Source organism: Pan troglodytes, chromosome 10 (assembly GCF_028858775.2).
Source record: "Pan troglodytes isolate AG18354 chromosome 10, NHGRI_mPanTro3-v2.0_pri, whole genome shotgun sequence".
Lineage (NCBI taxonomy): Eukaryota > Metazoa > Chordata > Mammalia > Primates > Hominidae > Pan > Pan troglodytes.
Window position 1 is genome coordinate 52,358,002 of NC_072408.2, and position 21,981 is coordinate 52,379,982.

Consider the following 21,981-nt stretch of genomic DNA (forward strand, 5'->3'; position numbering starts at 1 on the left):
GCCACTATGATTGATCCCTTTGATCCTGGCCCTAATCTAAGTACTATTTGCAGACCATCTCATTTAATCCTTATAGTAGCCTAGAAGTAGGTTTTACCAAATGGCTGTTAGAATTGGAACCTGTGTCTGTTTCCCTTAAATAACTATGTTTTATAGCCACTATCCACCTTGCATAACAATTGTTTGCATTATCTTTTCATTAGTGTTACATTCAAGGATATTTTGCTGTAGTAATATATTTTAAATTATATTATCAGAATATTGGGAATTTTTTTCCAAATTCTAGCTTGCAGATTTGTCACTTTTAAATAAATGTGCAGCATCTGTTTCCTCCCGAAACTGGAAATATTTTTGTGATTATATATTTTATAGCTGATATTATAACATCCAGATTTTCATTCATAGTCAAAATACTTGGGACAATGGATATAGTAGTTAGCCATGTAGATACCTCATAGTGCATATGCTCTTTTTTCTGTGGACCACTGGATATGCATATTATTCTGAGACACAGAAGTCTTCACAGCTGTTTTTCATTTATAGGGGAAAAAGAGCTTTTATAAATACCTTTGAGGTTTATCTTTTACCTTGTAATTTGACTTAGAAAAACATCCACTTTTAAACTCACAGGATCAAAGTAACTCCAAAATCATAATTACAGGTGTGCTTTTTTTTCTCCATGGTAAATGTATTTTAAAACATTGCCTGTAAAATGAATATATAAATTCAACTGTAAATTCACAGCTCCTATTTTAAAGTGAGAAGTACTGCATTGCTAACAGACCTGCTTGAAATCACCAATCAGCTGACCATCCCAGTCTTAACTTACTGTCAACCCCACTGGGGCTACCTCCACTCTTGCCAAAAGATGCTACCACCAGAGCCAAAGTCATCACTATAGGTACAGATGACAAACCTGTAAATATTTGAGGCTGCACAGCTATAACAGTAGTAAAGATGCTGGATTATGTATTTATGCTCATGCTGACCCTACAGTGTCAGCAGCTCTAAAGATGCTTTTGGCTGTAGTTCTGGTAGTAGTCCTTTTGGCACAAGAGACATTGGTAGCAGTCATGTTATATGTTGTGGTGAAGCAGCTTTGATAGAGTGAGGGCTCCGGTAGTGATACTTCTAACAAACTGTAAGCTCCATAAGGTCAGGGCCTTTGTCCTCTTATCTATATCTGCTTCTCTAGCCAACAAAGCAATGAGTAGATACTGAACATTTCTTTATTAAACAACTAAGGGAAGTAGCACACCCTGGAGCAATTGCTGCCTTGACTTAGGCAGTGGCCAACAAGAAGGTGATCTAGGGTTTAGAAGCAGTTTTCATTGCACAGGTAGCCCAGATCCAGAGTGGGATATGCCTCTAATTAAGTACCAGGCAGAGGCATTGGCCATGGAAGACACCCCTACTGCAGTGGCAACCTCTATAATGGCTACAAGAAGAGAATATGAATTAGCGAATGGGATGGCACTTTGATCATGAATCATAAATGAGCCCATGCAGAGCCCATTCAGAGTGCCTAACATTCTCCAATCCTGGAAAATTGAGGACCAGGTTGTGACTCATGACCTCTTCTAGGGCTGTTTATATGATTCTAGATGGATCTGCCTCTATGGATTCTGGTGATGCTAACTTTAAAAATAATAACCATATTTGGAGTTGGAAATATGCAACTGTGGCCGAAAGATTAGGTGAACTATCAGAAAAGAATAGGTAAAACTTACATATTTTTATGGAATATTGTAGTCATGTAAATTGTGGATTATGCCACAGAATGAAGTGAATTTCTTGCTGAATCATCCATAACAGCAGTTCCAAACTCTAACATGTGTTCAGATCACTTGACATCTTGTTAAAGTGCAGACTCTGAATCATTAATCCGGGGTGGGGCCTGAGATTCTGTGTTTCATATCAGCTCTAGGTTATGTGGATGCTGCTGATCCATGGATCAGTCTCAGTAGCAAGGTTTAAGATACTCAAATTTTGAGAATCTTTAAGATGCCTGAGTCTCAATCCTGCAGATTCTGATTTATTTGGTAAGGGATGTGGTCTGAACATGAGGATTTGTTAAAGCACTCTAAGAGATTCCAAGATTCCTACGTGCAGTGCAATTAGAGAATTGATACTCTGTGACTATTTCAACTTACTTTTGAGAAGAAATATTCATTTTAAACAACTAATCCTACTTTTTTTTACATGCAGGTTGCAACAATCTACAAAGATCCAAGTATTGGAAATTTGATACACATAGTAGTGGTAAAATTAGTTATGATTCACCGTGAGGAGGTAAGAAACAGGTCTAAAATTAGTAACCTTAGTTGTAGTAAGTTTTTAGTGACAATACATAGAGATTATGGAACTCTTATTAGAAATGAGATATTTTTAAAATTTTAAAAGACTTGATTTGACAAGGAATGAGATTACCCTTATTTGTTGTGATGGAAATAAAATAGAATGACAACAGTGTTTAACTGAGTAAAGGAAGTAACAAAAGTGAATAAACAATTCAAAAATAAAATATTGAAAACCTTAGTATTCATTTTTATAATCCTAATGTCAGAGGATTTAGAATATAGTCGTTTTTAAAAGTTTTTTTCCTAAATATTGGATGGCTGTATTAAGAAGATCTAATTAGATTCAGTTTTGATCATAATGTTTTAGATATTGCTAAAATACATTATAGTTAATATATGAAGAAGAGATGCTGTCACTCCTTCATTCGCCTGTGAGAATGCTATTTGATAAATTGTGCAGATGCTGATAAACTTGGAAGGAAAAGAGGACGTTAATATTTTGACATAGTATTGCATTGCTTATTTTGCATAGGAAGGACCAGTCATTAATTTTGATGGTGCTACCACATTAAAGAACTTTTGTTCATGGCAACAAACTCAGAATGACCTTGATGATGTTCACCCTTCCCACCATGACACTGCTGTTCTTATCACTAGGTATGATTATAGAAATAACCCTTCCCATACAATCCTTTACTCTTCCCTCCTGCATGACTGATACTTCTTCTTAATTCTTTGTTTTTGTTTTTGTTTTGTTTTTGTTTTTCTTTTTTTTTTGAGACAGAGTCTCGCTCTGTCGCCCAGGGTGGAGTGCAGTGGCGCGATCTCGGCTCACTGCAAGCTCCACCTCCTGGCTTCACGCCATTCTCCTGCTTCAGCCTCCCAAGTAGCTGGGACTACAGGCGCCCGCCACCACGCCCGGCTAATTTTTTGTATTTTTAGTAGAGACGGGGTTTCACCATGTTAGCCAGGATGGTCTCGATCTCCTGACCTCGTGATCCACCCACCTCGGCCTCCCAAAGTGCTGGGATTACAGGCGTGAGCCACCGCGCCCGGCCACTTCTTCTTAATTCTTTGTTAATAATACACAGAAGTGTTCTATAAGAATTTGTATTACAAAAGAAACTATCGAATAAAAGCATTCTTCTATTCTTTCAAACCAGAATACTAGTTAGTTCTCTAGGAAATTAGCAATGTCAGGTTGCTGAGTAATGGTTTGATCTAAACAAGACAATTTCCTTACGATATTAGTGACAGAATGAGAGAATTAAGAAATTAACATAGTTATGGAACTGAGAGCAGGTTTTGTTCATTCCCTTCTTGGTATTTCAGTTGCTTGGAAAGAAGAGCAACTTTGTTCTTCTTTCGTTTGTCCACTTTTTGGACTCCCTTTCCTTTTAAAAATCTGTTTATCTGTTCCTCGTTTTGATGCTTAATGCCTGCCTTAATTACCAGGCTACCTTTGCTAGGGTTGTTCTCAAACCTACTTATTTATATGAAAAACAGCTTCTGCTATTATAAAATTATTATTCATTTTACAAGCAATGCTATACATTGTTAATTTACACCTTTCTTTCAGCAACAGTGATACTACCAGAATATATAAATCCTAGGTTTGATATTTGGTTGACTAACCAAAGAAATCCTTTATTTAGGCATCAAACTCAAAAGAAATCTCAGCTTTCTAGAATCCTGAAATGAAAAACTTCAGCCAATGTAATATAGCTAACATGTAGTTCATGTACAATTATGTGTTGCTTAATGATGGGGACACATTCCAAGAAATGCATCATTAGGCGATTTAGTCTTTATGCAAACATAAAAGAGTGTACTTATGCAAACCTGGATGGTGTAGTCTACTACACACCAAGGCAATATGGTGTAGCCTACTGGCCCTAGGCTACAAACCTGTACAGTATGTTACTGTACTGAATGCTACAGACATTTGTAACACAATGGTAAACATTTGTGTATCTAAACCTATCTAAACATAGAAAAGGTGTAGTATAAATATGGTATTATAATCTTATAGGACCGATGTCATATATGCAGTCCATTGTTGACTGAAACATGTTATGCAGTGCATGACTGTACTTTAATCTCTTTTCAAAACTAAAGTAGAATTGATTTAATTTTATACATAGTATTATGTTATATATAGTCCATGGTTCTTCCTTGGATTGTAGTTAAAAGCCAAGCAGGAGAGATTGGAGATAGCAGATTAAATATGGGAGGAAGAAAGGGCTATGAGAAAGAGGTGATAAGAAAGGAGACACGAGAACTGTCAAATTGAATGGCCATGGACTAAGTAATGCAGAAGCAAAAAAAATTTATCAACTTCGTAACATCTGAGAACACCATTATTTTGCATGAGAGAATGATAACTGAAGCTGATGATGACATTGAATCACCATGAGGGTAAACTATATTACATATACTGTGTAAGTAAAAGCAGAGACATTAAAAATAGAAAGTTTTTCATTGAACTTGGTTAATGATTCAACTATTTACAACACTGATTTTATAGTACGTATTGCTTATTGATGTGGACAAATGGTGCGTTACTCTAGGTTTAGACTTTTTGAGAGGTTAATGTGAACTAGATTTTAGAAGTTAGTTTGTGGTAGTAGTCATGTCATAGTTAAAGCTTCTTTATTTTTATTTTGGCTTGTTGCAAAAATATTTTCCAAAAATGCTTCAAAATAAATCTTTTATTTTAAGGGAAGACATTTGTTCATCTAAAGAGAAATGTAACATGTTAGGTAAGTTATTTTGTCAATTAAGTTTAGCTTATGTAATTGTTTATTGAATTATTTACAATAATGTTTAGGCTATTTTCCATTTATTTTACATTTTAGTAATTTTGATTAATTATCTTGATAAATTATTACACTTGTCACTTATTCATTCTGCTGCTGTAAATTTTACAAAATGATAAGAACTAACATTTATTTGCAAATTACTAAATATCAAATGCTGTGCATGAGAAATAATACGTAATCACCTATATGCCAATTTAAAGGGAAATAATAAAATGAATAGCCATGAATTCACCATTAGATTTAAGTTAGAACTTTGCCACTACTATTGCTTGGTCTATGCTCAGTCATTTTCCATCACTCTACTTTTCCCCATGAGGTAGCCAATAGCATGAATTTTGTATTTACCAATTCCTTCTGTCTCTTGAAAAATAGTTTTATTACATATGTATGTTCCTAAACAAAAACTATTTGCTTTTATTACATATATATGTGTTCCTAAACAAAAATCACTTTTGCTTATTTTTGAATTCTGTAGTCAAAGTTCATGCATTTTCACTGTTATATATTTCATCTACAGTTTATATATCTATATCATATTAGTGTGTGTTTGGGCTGATTCTACTTTTTCGTGTCATGAACTTCACTGGAAGAGCTAGGGATATCCCTAGGATTAAGATGCCTGTGCCATTAAGTGAGCTAATATTCACATTTATAAGATATAACAAATTATTTTCTAAAGGGGTTATACCAGTTTTTACATTTATCAATAAACATTCCTTTTGATTATATCTTTATAAATACTGGGTATCTTCAGATTTCTTTTTTTTAGTCTAAATGTAATATATTTTATTACCATTAGAATTTTCTTTTCACTGATTGCTAATGAATTCAAGCACCTTTTCATATATTTGTATTTCTTTTTCTGTAAGGAATGAAATCAATGAAAGAAACATTGCCCATATTTGTGGTGTGGTATTTGTTGCTTTCTTACTGCTTCTCAGGTATTCTTGATAACTTCCTGACACCAAATCCTTTGTGGTTTATACATATTACAAACATCTTTTAGCAGTTTGTTGGTTTGTTTTCATTCTTTTATGTGTGAAAATATAAAATGTAGCTGAATTTATAAACCTATTCTTTTAGAGTTAGCTTTTTTGTTTCTTCTTTAAGAAACCATTGTGTAACTCAAGGTCTAAACATATTATCCTGTTTTCTTGTAAATATTTTAAAATTTGTCCTTTAACATTTAAATCTCTAATCCATTGGGGTAATTTTTTTTGACATCATATTAGGTAGACATTTAGTTTTATTCCTTTAAAAAATTCAAATAAATATCCTTTATTAAAGAAAAAAGGAAGATTATTAAGCACCAAAACTGTAAGCTGTTACATTGCATGTACAATAACTGAAAGGTAATTGCAGTACTTGGTGTACTGGTACTTAACTCTGAAGTTATGTATAACAAACAGGAAACACAAAGCAATACAATATAGTAATTACAATGTAGAAAAGTTGCACTAAAGAGCCAAAGGCAACAGTCAAAACAATTATTGGAGATTTCATAGTATTGCTATAAATGTCTGTTTAGTTTTTTCTTTATACTTTTAATACATTAGAATGTTAAGTATATTTAAGTATTGTAAATTTGCAAGAGTAGGCACTTACAATACACTATGCACATTGTTTATTTAACGTAACGGTGCTAAAGCAATCCTTATAAGCCAAGCACAATGTGCTGCTGTTTTGCTTCTACCTTTATAATATTGTACAAAGCTAGTAAATGGTGAATGCCAATAAAATTTTCATTTACCCGGAAATGCTACAAAACATGTCAGTCTCCTTAGCTCGAATGGGTATTATTCATGCAAAATGATGTGTAGTCTTGAAGTTTTCATAAACTCATTATTTCACACTTGGCAAGACATGCGATACAGTGAGAAATTCAACAAGGCAGTGGAAATTCTATCAAAGAAGTTCGAAGTCACTGTGTGGGTTGCATCATCTACTCCCATAGATAAAGGGAAAATGCCACCTGTGATTATGGAGACTTCTTAAAACCAATATAATTAATATTTGGAAAAGCTGGAATAACTTGTCATACCCCTCGATGGTTAACCATATAACACGTAAGTTAAAAAAAAGCCAAAAATTTTCCCTGTTAAACCTGAACTCTATAACCACATCCATACCTTTTGTTTTCATCTAAACATTACTTTTTAACATCTTTTCTTCCCTCGCTCAACTCCCCAAATTGAACCACTCTGAAAAATCAGTTGTACCTGATTTAAAAACAACAACACAAAAACAAAAAAACTCTTCTTCTAACCCTCAAAATAAACAATTGCTTTGAAGTTCACTGTGAAATTACATTCATAATCCTTTTTTATTTGAATAATCAATTCCCCAAACTATACATTGAATAATTCCTCTCTTTTTCTTAGAATCTGAAATGTCATATACAAAATTTTGGTATGCACTTGAGTCTGCAACATCATGCCACCATTTTATGGGACCATACTTGCTATTTATCCATGCATCAGTTCCATAATATTTTCATTTTTATAGTTCTATAATAAATATTAATCAGTGGGGTATATACCTCCAGCTTCTTTTCTTCAAGATTATTTTGGCTATTTTTGGACTTTTGTTCATCTATGGAAGTTTTAGAATCAGCATGTCAAGTTCTCAAAACATTTATCTGTCTGTTTAGGTAAGACTTTTAAAATGTCATTCAATAATAAATTATTTTCTTTCAATGTGTCATGTACAACTGTTGCTAGACTTTAATTTTTTAATTTATTAATTTTTTTATTTCAATAGTTTCATGGATGCAAGTGGTTTTTGGTTACATGGATTAATTATATAGTGGTGAAGTCTTAAGATTTTAGTGCACCCATCACTTGAGTAGTGTACATTGTACCTAATAGGTAGTTTTTCACTCCTCACCCCCCTCCCACCCTCCCACTCTTCCCTCTTCCGAGCTTCCAGTGTCCATTGTGCCACTCTGTATGCCTTTGCATACCCATAGCTTAGTTTTCACTTATAAATGAGAACATGCAGTATTTGGTTTTTGATTCTTGAGTAACTTCACTTAGAGTAATGCCTCCAGTTCCATCCAAATTGCTACAAAAGACATTATTTCATTGTTTTTGTGTGTGTGTCTGAGTAGTAATCCATGGTGTATACATACCACATTTTCTTTGCCCACTCATCAGTTGATGGATACTTAGGTATTTTTGCAGTTGTGAATTGTGCTGAGATAGCATATGTGTGCAGGTGTCTTTTTGATATAGTGACTTCTGTTCCTTTGGGTAAATACCCAGTAGTGGGATTACTGGATCAAATGGTAGATCTATTTTTAGTTCTTTGAGAAATCTGCGTACTGTTTTCCACAGAGGTTATACTAACTTACATTCTTATCAGCAGTGTACTTGCATTTCTTTTTTACCACATCTATGCCAATATCTGTTGTTGTTTGACTTTATAATAATGGCCTTTCTGGTTGTGGTAAGATGGTATCTCATTGTAGTTTTAATTTGCATTTTCCTGATGATTAGTAATGCTGAGCATTTTTTCATATGTTTGTTGGCCAATTGTACATCTCCTTTGAGAAATGTCTGTTCATGTCCTTTGCTCACTTTTTAATGGGATTATTTGTTTTCTTGCCAATTTGTTTGAGTTTCTTGTAGATTCTGGATATTAGTCCTTTGTCACATGCATCGTTTGCAAATATTTTCTCCCACTCTGCATTGTCTTTTTACTCTAATGATTATTTCTTTTGCTGTGCAGAAGCTTTTGAATTTAATCAGATTCCGTTTATTTATTTTTGTTTTTGTTGCATTTGCTTTTGGGGTCTTAGTCATAAATTATTTGCCTAGGCCAATGTCCAGAAGAGTTTTTCCTAGGTTTTCTTCTAGAATTTTTATGGTTTCAAGTCTTAGATTTAAGTATTTAATCCATCTTGAGTTGATTTTTGTATAAGGTGAAATATAGGGATACAGTTTCGTTCTTCTACATGTGGCTATCCAACTTTCCCACCACCATTTATTAAATAGGATATTCTTTCTCCAATTTATATTTTTGTATGCTTTGTCAAAAATCAGTTAGTTGTAAGTATTTGGCTTTATTTGTGGGTTTTCTATTCTGTTCCATTGATCTATGTGTCTGCTTTTATACCAGTACCATACCGTTTTGGTTACTATAGCCTTGTAGTATAGTTTGAAGTTGGGTATGTGTTGCTTCCAGGTTTATTCTTTTTGCTTAGGATTGCCTTAGCTACTGGGTTCCTGTTTGGTTCTATATGAATTTTATAATTGTTGTTTTATAATTCTTTGAAAAATGATATTGATATTTTGAATAGAAATGCATTGAATGTGTAGATTTTTTGGCAATATGGTCATTTTCAATGATATTGATTTTTCCAGTCCACAAGCATGGGATGTATTTCTGTTTGTTTCATTTATTACTCATCTATGTTTTCTTTCAGCAGTGTTTTATAGTTCTCCTTGTTGCAATTTTCCACCTCCTTGGTTAAGTGTATTCCTAGGTATTTTGTTTTATTTTTTGCAGCTGTTGTAAAAGGGATTGAGTTCTTGATTTGATTCTCTGCTTGATTGTTTTTGGTGTATAGCAGTGATACTGATTTGTGTATGTTGATTTGGGAACCTAAGACTTTACTGAATTCATTTATCAGATCTAGGAGTCTTTTGGAGGAGTCTGTAGGATGGTCTAGGTATACGATCATATAATCAGTGAACAGAGATAGTTTGACTTCCACTTTTCCAATTTGGATGCCGTTTATTTCTTTCTCTTGCCTGATTGCTCTGGCTAAGACTTCTAGTAATATGTTGAATAGAAGTAGTGAAAGTGGGCATCTTTGTCTTGTTCCACTTCTCAGGGAGAATGCTTTCAGCTTTTCCCTGTTCAATATGATTGTGGCTGTGGGTTTGTCATATATGGCTTTTATTATTTTGAGATATGTTCTTTCTATGCCTAGTTTGAGGATTTTTATCATAAAGGGATGTTGGATTTTAACAAGTTCTTTTTCTGAATCTATTGATATGATCATATAGTTCTTGTTTTTAATTCTGTTTATGTGATGAATCACATTTATTGACTTGTTTATGTTGAACCATCCCTGCATTCTTAGAATTAAACTTCTTTGATCATGGTGAATTATGTTTTCGATGCACTCTTCAGTTTGCTAGTATTTTGTTGAGGATTTTTCTACCTATATTCATCAGGGATATTGTTCAGTAGTGGTTTTGTTGTTGTTGCTTTTTTTTTTTTTTTTTTTTTTTTTGGCTATGTCCTTTCTTGACTGGTATCAGGGAAATACTGGCTTTATAAAATTAGTTAAGGAGGATTCCCTCCTCCATCTTTTGGAATAGTTTTAGTAGAATTGATACTAATTCTTGTTTGAATGTCTGATCAAATTCAGTAGTGAATCCATCTGGCCCTGAGGTTCTTTCCTACATGTTGACTTTAGATAGCCTGATGACTGTAAGCCTTGGTGATATCCTTTTTGCAATGATTTTCTCAGGAGTTCTTTGAGCTTCTGAATGTCTGAATGTATCTGAATGTCTAATCTCTAGCAAGGCCAGAGAAGTTTTCCTCAGTTATTCCCTCAAATAGATTTTACAAACTTTTTGATTTTTCTTCTCTCTTAGGAACACCTATAATTCCTAGGTTTGGCCATTTTACATAATCTCATATTTCTTGGAGACTTTGTTCATTTCTTTTCATTCTTTTTTAAAAAAATTGTCTGATTGGGTTAATTTGAAAGTCTTGTCTTTGAGCTCTGAAATTATCTCTTCTAGTCTGTTGTTAGACTCCTAGTCTATTGTTAAAATTTGCACTGCATTTTCTAGTTTCGTAAATGTGTCTTTCATTTCCAGAAGTTCTGACTTTTTTTATTTGAAATATCTCTTTAGAATATTTTTAATTTATATCCTGAATTCTTTAAAAATCCTATTTGTTTTTCACCTCTCTATTGTATCTCCTTGAGTTACTTAATAATCAACCTTTTGGATTCTTTATCTGGTGTTTCAAAGATTTCATTTTGGCTTACACCCACTTCTGGAGAGTTAGTATAATCTTTTGGGGATGTCACAGAACCCTGTTTTTGATATTGCCAGAATTATTTTTCTGGTTCCTTCTCATTTGGGTAGACTATGTCTTCTAATTATTTTTGTATTTATTTTTGATTCAACTGGGTTTTTAAAAGAATTTCATTTTCCCCCTTGAGGATGTGCTTTTAATGTTTATAGTTTATTGTCACCTAGCTTTGGTTCTGGCTGCTTTCAGTGGTGGACTCAGTATGAGTTCCTTGATTATAGAAAATCTTCATGCAATGGGTTTCTCAGATGCTGGTAGTCGTAGTGATGTGGTGGGTCTATGGGTTCACTGTCTCCTGTGTGGCTGGAATGGAAGAGGTCTCATGACACTTATCTTGTTGCCCCATGGTGTGCACTTTAAAAAGTGTTTTATCCCAATTACTTTATTCACTGGATTGAATAGTTCATGCTTCAGGCCAGTAAGCGGTACCCATGGGTAAAAACTGGCTGCGGCTAAAGCAGGTGAGTAAGTGCAATACCCCAGTGTTGGGCAGATATCTCAGCCTTGACAGAGCAGGCTGGGGAAGCTGCACTGAGGACTTTTCAAGGGGAAGAGAAGGAGCCACCGTGACTCTCCTTCCAAGCCAGCAGGAAAGCGATCCACCACCCAGTCACATTCCCCACCCAGTGTTCTGGTTATTCAGATTAGACAAACACCTCATTTCATTTTTAGGAATGCTAATGTTCCATTTAGAGAGGGGTTGTGACTCTACCTCTTGTGCAAGCCTGGACCTGGAGGGTGCTCCTCCTGTGGGGATGTTGTCACCCTGAAGTACTCCAGTAAGGCTGTCTACAGATGGTGAGGGGGAGAAGTCCCCTTCTCTAAGACCCTTCATGAGCACCAGGGCTGCCTGACTCTTGAGCTCAGTACTGTACCTATGCCTCTGCTGAAACTCCCCACAGGTGGAAAATTCAGGGACTCATGGCCTCCAGTCTAGTTTCTTTTGTCCCACAGGGTGCTTCCTTAATATGGTACACTCCCCTTCCCCCTAGAATTAGCAGTCCCTGAGAGCCAGGCTACCGTGAATCTTGCTGCTTCTTTGGGTCTAGCTGCCCAGTGAGGCTGCCACACCCCAGGCTGGTGCTGGGGAATGTCTGCAAGGAATCCAGAGATGTGACCTGTCCTCTAGTTTTCCAGTAGCAGGTACCAGTACCAGCTCTGATGGAGGTGGAAGAGGAGTGACGTAGACTCTGAGATTTCTTTCATTATAAGTAGCCTTAGTGTGTTGGCTTTCTCAAATGTCAGCTGTAGTAGTGATATACTGGCTCATGGACAGACTCAAGATCTCCTGGTTAGCCAGGCTGATGCAGGCAGTGGTGACAGCTGAGGTTGTGCGAAGGTTTTCTCCTTCCTGAGCCAGGAAGGAGATACAATCTGTTATCTGACCTACAGATGCTGTAACTGGCTGTTCAGTTGCACACCAGCCAGGAGATGGTGCTTTCAAAAGTACAGCAGTTATGGTGGTAGCAGTGGAATTTGTGCTTGCCTCGTGTTACCCAGGGGAGGTACTCTGATGTCTCAGGCAATGGGTGGAGCCATGGAACTCCCAAGTGTCCTTGTCTTTTGTGTTAGGCTACCAGGGCAGGTGGAGGGGTAAAGCTAGGTGGGATGGGTCAGGCAAGTCTGTGCTCTGGCTCCCCACATGTAGGCACAAGCAGCAGCCCCAGTGGGAAGCAGAAGGTAGCTCCCTGGCTGCTGGAGTAATGTTCCGGGGAGGAGCACAGCTGCCTCTGCTACACAGAAGAATCTACACTGGGAGGTGGCAGTAAGCCCCACTCAGCTCCCACACTCTTGCAAGGCAGGTCTTACACCCACAGTGATCTGCTAACAGCAGCTAACTGGGTTTCAGGCAGCTTGTTTCTGAACTCGAAACTTCCCCGGACTATAAGCCTTCCCTATGGAGATGGAGTGACTTTCAGGCCACACCCTTTCCTGTCTGCCCATGAAGCAAAGGTGTCCAGCTCCTGCCCCCGTGGTGACAACACACTTCAGGCTTGCTCCTCGGGTCTGGCCAACGAGGTTCGTTCCCACTTGAGATTGTATTGCACACCTCACTTGGGAGCTTCTCTCAACCTGTGACCACTGCCTGAATTAGCTGGCCAACTTTTGCGAGGTTCGTTGTGAGAAAGGATCAGAAATGGCTTTCTTCCATCCCTGCTGGAGACTGGGAGTACACACTGATGCCGTTCCTTCTCATATATTCCCCGCTGCTCACTAAATCAGCTGTAGCACTGGGTAGGGTTAATGCCTTCTCCCCATGGCCTGGATTTCCTGGTTTCCCAGTGGGAGTGTGTGTCATGGTGGCAGGCTCTCCCCAATTCACCCTTGGGAGGCTCCATTTTCCGTCTGGTTCATGATGTAGGCTGTTGCCCATTGCTTCCTTCAAAGGGTCTGTGGTTTCTTTCCATTTTTCGGTTAAGTTCCTGTGTTGCTCCTTGGAAAAAAGTTCACAGTGTGAGTTCCACACGCTATTTTGTCTTTCCGGGTGGGAGAGGCATGCCAAAAATACCTCCAGTTAGCCATCTTGGAGAAAAAAAAATAAAACAAAAAAACGACTTTTATTTTCTATTGTTAAAGTAAATGTTTTATGATGCCAGTCCATAGAAATGCAACAGATTATTTGGCTTGTTGATTTTTAAATGCAGCCACCTGATTCATCACTTTAATTAATTCTCATAGTTTCACTTGTAGATTCTTTTTGATTGTTATGTGAATAATTACATTTGTGAATTATGGCAATATATTTCCTCTTCTTTAATCCTTATAACTCTTTTCTTGTCTTACTGCAAGATAAAAATCTCTTATAGAATGATGAAGAGACGTTTCTGAATTTTAAAAGGAATACTTTAAGGTTGCACCATTAAGAAAAATATTTGCTGTAGGTTCTTAGCAGATAAATTTATTATCCTTGTTTTCTGAGTCTTTTAAAAAATGATACATGTTTTATTTTCTTAAGTGTTTTTTCTGCAGATAGTGAAATGATCATATGATTATTTCATCTTAACCCGTTTAGGCCTAGTGTTCCATTATTGGAACGCTAAGCTTGTGGAAGTTATTTATATCCTACTGCTCAAGGTCATCACCAAGGTCTGATTTTTCACACACAAAAAATGTGCAACCTCCTGTATAAATGGGTTAATCTGGTGAATTCCATAGATTTTTAAAATTAATATTATTTTTAGTTGACAAATCATAATTATATACATTTTTGGGGGTAAAATGTAGTGTTTTGATATACGTAGGCAATGTGGAATGATTAAATCAAGCTAATTAACAAACCTATTATCTTATTCTTTTTTTTGGTGAGACATCTGAAACATACTTTCTTAGTTATTATAATACATTATGATAACTATAGTCACCCTCCTGTGCAATAGATCTCAAAAACGTATTTCTCCTGTCTAACTGAAACTACGTACCCTTTGACTAAGAACTTCCCCATTCCCTACCTCTAATATCTGCCCACACTCCCTCAGCATGTGGAAACCACCATTCTTCTCTCTATTTATCAGAGTTCGACTTTTTTAGATTCCATGTAAATGAGATCATGTGATATTTGTCTTTCTGTGCCTGGCTTATTTCACTGAGCGTAATGTCCTACGGATTCATCCATGCTGTTGCAAATGACAGAATGTTCTTCTTTTTTAAAGGCTGAATTGTGTTCCATTATGTATATATACCACATTTTCTTTATCTACTTATGCATTGATGTATACTTATGTTGTATACTGTAAAGTAAATTACTACAGCCATTATGGAAAATAGTATGAAGATTTCTCAAAAAGCTGAAAATAGAACTACCATATGATATAGCAATCCCACTCCTGGGTATATATCGAAAGGAACTGAAATCAGTATGATGAAGAAACAGTTGCACTTCCATGTTTATTGCAGCATAGATTTTTCTAACAGTAAACCAACCTTGAACAAGACTCTTCCTTCTTTACCCCCCACACACTGCTAGATTCTACTTGCTAATTTCATGCATACATTTTCAGGAGTGAAGATGGCCTGTAATTTTCCTCTCTTTTAGTGTAGTTTTCTAATTTTGATTATAAGGTTTCATTCACCTTATAAAATGAGTTAAGGTGTATTATTTTTTCCCCAAGTCTAGAAGATTTTATGTGCTATTGGAATGATATATCCTTTCAACATTTGAACAGTTGGTAGGCCTCACGTGGAAAACCATTTGCTTTTACTTGCCATCATATTTACTTTGCGGAAGGTTAACCATTTATGGAGTTTCTCCAGTGGAAATCAGATTTTATTTATGTCTTCTTAAATATATATGAAAAGTTATTCTTTCTAGATATTTGACTATTTCTTTTACTAGTAACATTTATTAGCTTAAATGATTTTCATAGCATTTTCTTATTGTTTTAAGCTTTCTCACTCTAATTGTGTCTCAATTTATTTCTGATATTGTTTGTGCCTCTCTTTTTTAATAGGTCAATTCACTGAAATATTGTTTATTTCATTTGTCTTTTTAATGAAGCAACTATTTGCTTTTTGTGTCTTATTTTTATTTCATGAATGTCTGCTCTTTGTTATCTTTCTTGTAGCTTTGTTTTTCAATTTACTCCTGCTGTTCTATTTGTAAGTTGATTGCTTAACTGATTAATGTCCAGGATTTCTTCTTTTCTAATTTTATTATCTAAGACTATCAATTTACTTTAAGGTATCACTTTTTTGTGTCCCATAAGTTTTTATTGGTATTTTCCATGTCATTAAAAATTCTAAATGTATGTAAATCATATTTAAATTCCATCATGATTTATTTGCTGCTTCATGAATTACATAAAAATGCATTTAAATATTTATGAATGTGTGGAGACTTATTTTTATTTATTGACTTACAACTTAATTTTATTGTAGTTAGAGAATGTGATCTATTGATATTCTTTGAAATCTTGATATTTCCTTTATGATCTATTATGTAGCCAATTTAAGAAAATACTCCATGTATATTTTAAAAGAATGTATATTCTTTGAGTTCTGTATTTGTCTATTAAATCAAATTTGCTAATTGTGTAGTTCAAATCGACTATTTTTTTACTAATTACATTACTAATTGAAACATGAAGTATATCTCTATCACTTTCTTCATATAATTTTACAATTAGTTACCTCGTCTAGCTTAAGGCTAACTTATTAGATACATAGTTTAGTGAATAGAACCTTTTACAACTGTGTAGTGACTCTATCTCTGATAATGCTTTTTAAAGAAAAAATAGAGTTGGTGTGTCTGAGCTGTTGTCACTCATAATAAATGTATGGGTTCTTTCCACATCAACAACCAGTTCTTCAACTCTCCAGACACTAAATACTCTACAATTCAATTCATTTCTGATACTTAACTACCCTGAGTTTGTGCCAGACTCCGCAAGTTTAAGCGCTCAGTCCTATAAAACCGTCCTTACTTCAGGCACCAGTTGCAAGTATTAGGTGCCCAGGGTACCTACACATCTGTCTGAGTTAGCTGCAAAGTCAGGGATTCTCACAACCCACTCTTTCTGATTCAGTAATTTACTAAAATAACTCATAGGTTTCAGTTTTTTCCTGATTTAACAGGCAAATACTCTTATTTTCAAAATATATTTTTTCTAGTTACCAATTCTAGGTTGACAGTTATTTTCTCTCAATATCTTGAATATATGATTGTGTTGTGCCTGCCTTTTGCTGTTGAGAAATCTGTAGTGGGTTTAGTTGTAGATTTTTTGGTGATCTGTCTTTTATAAGATCCTCTCTTTGTCTTGAATATAAAGCAGTTTCATTAAAACTTCATCCTAATATAGATATGTTTCTTTTTATTTATCCTGCTTGGGCTATGTCATGAGTCCTATATCTACTGTTTATCTTCCAGCAATTTTGGAAAATTTTCATTTTTTTCTTTCAAATTTTATCCTATTATTTTATCTGTTTTCACTGTGGGATTCTACTACATCTGTATTAGATCTTCTCATTCTGTTGTCTGTGCTTTCATTTTTTTTCTCTTCATGCCTCATTCAAGCAGCTCTAATTTCCATTTTACTAATATAAATTAGTATATTTGGCTCTCTCTTTAGCTATGTCTAATCTGGTATTTCACCCATCCTTCACATTTTACATTTTAAAATATATATATTTTTCAATGTAAAAGATACTACTTAGTTCTTATTAAAAATCTACCTGTTCATTTTGTTTACATTTAAAAAATATTTGTGCATGTTTTTAATTGAATTTCATTTTCTTAAACATCTTATGTGGAATAATTTTATATTACATATCTGAAAATTCACATATCTGAAATACATGCTAGCCATACATCTTATTTCTGCTTTTACGTATGTTCTCTTATTTATTTGTTTGTTTGATGGTCTTTGATTTTGAGCTTATATTTATTTAATATTAAGCCATGGGGTTGAAAAATTGCTAGCTCAAAAAGTGTGTGCTTTCTTCTAGAGATTTTTATTTCTTGTTGGAATCCAAAGGGTGTTCATAACTTGAGTCCCTGGTTTAATGAAGAAAACTCAACATCCACATGCACCTTGAAGCTTCCTCTAGCAAGCTCTTACTCTTTGGACCATATTACTTTTATCAGTATTTGCCCTCAGAATAGCGTCTATCCTTATTATTCATTGCTTACCACCTAGAATTTGAAAAGTATGAATGTGTGTGTATGTGTGTACATATGCCTGCATGCTTGTGTATTGAGAGAGAGAGAGAGAAAGAAAGAGACAAAGAAGAGAGACAGAGTGCATATGTGTGCTAAATCACTGAGGCTTGGACTTGGTAGTCCTCACTAGTCATGTGAGCTAGGCTTTCATTAAAACCTAGTTTTTATTAAATATCTAGTTCTTTATGTTAAGGGGTTCTTTGGAAATGCCAGTCTTCCACACTTGTAGAAATAGGCACTTGTTGCTCTAATTTTTACAACAGACTGAATTTCTTCCTCCCTACAAACTATTCTCTGGGTTTGTTAAGAGTGTTTTATGAGATCACTTAATAAGAATCTACTGAATATATTTCTTGCATTATCTATACCCTGTTGTCCCATCTTTAAACTTAAGTAGTATGAACTTTTACTGAGTATCTGTCATTTCTTACTATTTTTTTAGTGCTTGAATGCTAGACATTCTGGACTATTCCTATAGAAATTGTTGGTCTTCTAGTCCCCAATTATGGTTTTATAGCTTTCTGCCACTCCTGTGTACATAAATTATAATGACATTTAGAAACGTATAATATGATGATGAAAGCATTATTATCCCTTAAGTCAAGAGTAATGATTATAATGATAGTTAAGGTATTTGAATGCTTCCTATGAGATACTATATTTGAACAACTGTTATTCTAATTTTATAGATGACGATGAATAATTTGCACAAGACCACACAGCTTATATTAATGCAAATATTAGTATTTTATTTTCTCATCTGAAATATGTGAAAATAACAAACTAAGGAGAGTTCTTAATAATAAACACAAAATGTTGGTAGTAATTACTAGATTTTCTGTTGTATCTCCATTTACGTTTATTGTTGCCTCAGTCCCTGACCATGTTTTGCAAAATACGTTGCAGAATGATTTTCATTCTTCAGGATGGCTAGATTGGGTGGCTGTATGCAGCTTCTTGTATTTCCAAACACAGGGAACCTGTATCAAGCTTGGGCCCATGCTGCCTTATTCTATCTTTAGACTTTTAGAGAACCCAGAATTAGCTTGAATGAGTCTAGACACAAACCATCAACCAGCGGCATGTTTCCATAATATTAACCATTTACTTTGAGTTTTGTAGGTGTTGCCTGCTTACGGGAATATTTGAGCTTGGTCTCTAATCATATTTGATACATAGTTTTACAAATCTCTTATGTGACTAAAATGTTCAGTTTAAAATGTATATACCTTTAGGCATGATACATAAAGTTTGGTTGGTAATGGACTCAATAATGTGTTCCAAATATCTGCATAGTGCTAAAAATGAAAATATTGGAATTGTGTAATTTGGCAAATTGAAAATACTAATAAATCCTACTGTAGGATGTCCATGAAAGAAATGCGTTTCCCTTAAACTTATCCTGACAGAAGAGAAACATATAATAAGATGATGATCCACTAAAAAACTGAACATGCAAGCATGAATTGTAGAATCTTAAGGAAACCAGTAATTCCCTCACACTCTACAGAGGAAATAATTTCTCTCCAGAGAAATAATTTTTTTGTTCTTTTTAATTTTTTTCCTTGCTTGATTTTAGTCTTCATTGTAAGGAAAAAGCTCGTTTTCTGGAGGGACCTTGCCGAAGCAAGACCTTTTGATGGTGTGGTCAGAAAGAGAGCAAATCTTTCCTTTTTATTAAAAAGTATTGGCTAATGAACTTCTTCATCTTTTGACTTTTCCCCAGCTTATTTGGATTCCTCAGTTTAACTTCAATTTCTCTTAAAGCACAACAAAAACATTCTAGTTGTTAGGACATCTACCTTAAATGCTAAGAAGATGTTCAAGTTTTTAACTCCTAAGAATAAAAGATGACATAGCAGGGAAGAGCTAAACTAGGAGCTAATGAAGTCTGTTTATTCTATATTAAGACATTTCTAAATGCAAAAGCTTTACAGTAAGAAACTGATTATCTATGAAAAAATCTTTTTTTTGTGAAAGGAAGAGTTCTAGGAAAGCAGATAAATTTACAACCAAATTGAAGGATAATAATAGCAAAATCATGGGATTATGTTAAGCTAAAAAATAAGTAAATGAAAAACTAACATGATTGGTGGTGAAATATGGATTGTTGTAATGAATATTTATTTTGAGTTTCTTATCCTATATTATTTTTAGAGGACTGCGTATACGATAATTATTGCTGTCTTTGGTGTCCAGCCAGTTCATACCTTCATCTTTCAACAGCACATTTGAGTTGCATGTTATTCTTTACATAGAACTAAATATATCCTGATTTGCAATACATTTCCTATTGCGGAAATGTTACAAAATTATTCAGTGACTTCAGTAATTCTTATATTATAAACTCATTTTATTTTATTTAACATATACTAAATGCCAGACATTATTCTGACCACTTAACATATTTTTTACTCATGTCATGTGATAATTGAATATTTGTATACTGCTTTAAACCTTAAAAAAGTAAAGAAACTTCATAGATTTGTAGAGTTCTGTGCCATTTTTTTCTCTTACTAGCTTTTCTATTACCAATCAACACATTTAATCTCTTTCCTGCTACCCACGCTAATGTGTTAAAACACTTCATACTTCCTGCAAATATTCTTTTCTTTTTAAAAATTTTTTAAAAATATTTTAAAAAGTTGTTTGCTCACTCTGCATTTTGGATTATTTACTTCAGTAGATTCCCAAAATTTGCAAAGATGATTTCAACTGCAAATAAATCATTCCATTCTCTTTTTCACCTTTTAAAACGTTTATTCAATATTAACAGCCAATTCTGCATTCTTTTCTAAGTAATAACATCAATGGTTAAATGCTTCAAAATTAAGTTCTTTATGATTTTGGTAGTGTTTTCCATTTTGATGAAATACAAATGTGAAATTTTTCAGGTTTATCATATTTAGGTACCATATGTGATCCTTTACAAAGCTGCTTTATTAATGAAGAAAAAGGACTCATTTCTGCTTTTACTATAGCCCATGAGCTTGGGCACACGTAAGTACCTTCTGTCACCTCCTTAATGTGCATTCTATTTATCTTTGCACAGAATGCCTGAAATTCTATCTTCAGTTGAGTAATTAGTACCTTTGTTTCTTCATAAAATGTTATTAGTGTAATTTTCTTCCCTGAAATGCTAACTCTGGCTCTTTTGTGATCTATGTTAGGTCAGACAGGCTGCACAGATCAACAGACTAAGCAAAGAACTAGAACTTGGGAGTTCTTTTATTTCCTTTACTGTATTGGATACATGACAAGCACTTCTGGCCTCTGTCTCTTGTTATCCTATATATGACCAGGTACTGTCCTCTACCATTTTATGGGAGGGCCTGCATGGGCTCCTGGTTCTGGGGGACTCCCCCAAATATTTGTAATACCAACTCATTTCTTGCTCTCAGTAATGTGCCCCAACAGAGGATATTGCCCATGGGAATTTCTTAGTTACTAAAAGATTTTTTTTAAAGTATTCACTTTTTCCATAGTTGCTCATAAAAATTTGGGATTCTCTTACCTTTTCCTGCATTACTGAAAAATATGCTGGGGTTCTGTGTTGTAAGAATAGAGGCCGTGATTTCTCATGATACCCTTGGAGCTCCCATGGAAAATCAGAAACCCCTACAAATGTATCCTCTGAGAAAAGATTCTAAATGTACCCCTCAGAACTCCTGGTGTTTCTTTGTTATCTGCTAATAAGGACCTGAGTCTAGAGTTGCCTCTGTTAGTTTGACCACATTTAATTTCCTAGTCATGCCTTGAGAAATCATTAGAACGTTCAAGGGGAATAGTAATTTCAAATGGAGATAATTTTTAGTAAACGATCATCTCTTCAGTTCCCTTTTTGCATGGTTATATCTCATAATCATCAACAAGCTACACACTTTATTTTGTAAGTTGTTTATGAAGTGGGGGGATAGGATGAACAGAATATCTGAGGACAGTAGAAGTATTGCGGCAACATCTGGGTGGCACTATGTGCTGGTTTTCAAGGCTACTAACCAGTAGAAGACGATTTTTGCAGAGAGTACCATCTTAGATATTTGTTTTCTTCCTGAGAAACTCTTTAGGTGTCTCTAGTATATGGGTAAGTTGTTTAATTTAAAAAATTGTTTAAATACAAATTTTAGCAGGCAAGGATCTGAATTAA

General features: G+C 34.7%; 1 protein-coding gene across 1 annotated transcript in view; it reads left to right on the forward strand.

Annotated features, from left to right (window-relative positions):
• Nucleotides 1–21,981, forward strand: part of ADAMTS20 (ADAM metallopeptidase with thrombospondin type 1 motif 20) — a 191,162-nt gene that overhangs the window by 58,532 nt on the left and 110,649 nt on the right. Inside the window, exons 5-8 of the mRNA XM_054664337.2 lie at nt 2,209–2,292; nt 2,833–2,957; nt 5,022–5,062; nt 20,729–20,834. Coding sequence (XP_054520312.2) covers nt 2,209–2,292; nt 2,833–2,957; nt 5,022–5,062; nt 20,729–20,834 — 356 coding nt within the window. The remainder of the gene's footprint in view (nt 1–2,208; nt 2,293–2,832; nt 2,958–5,021; nt 5,063–20,728; nt 20,835–21,981) is intronic.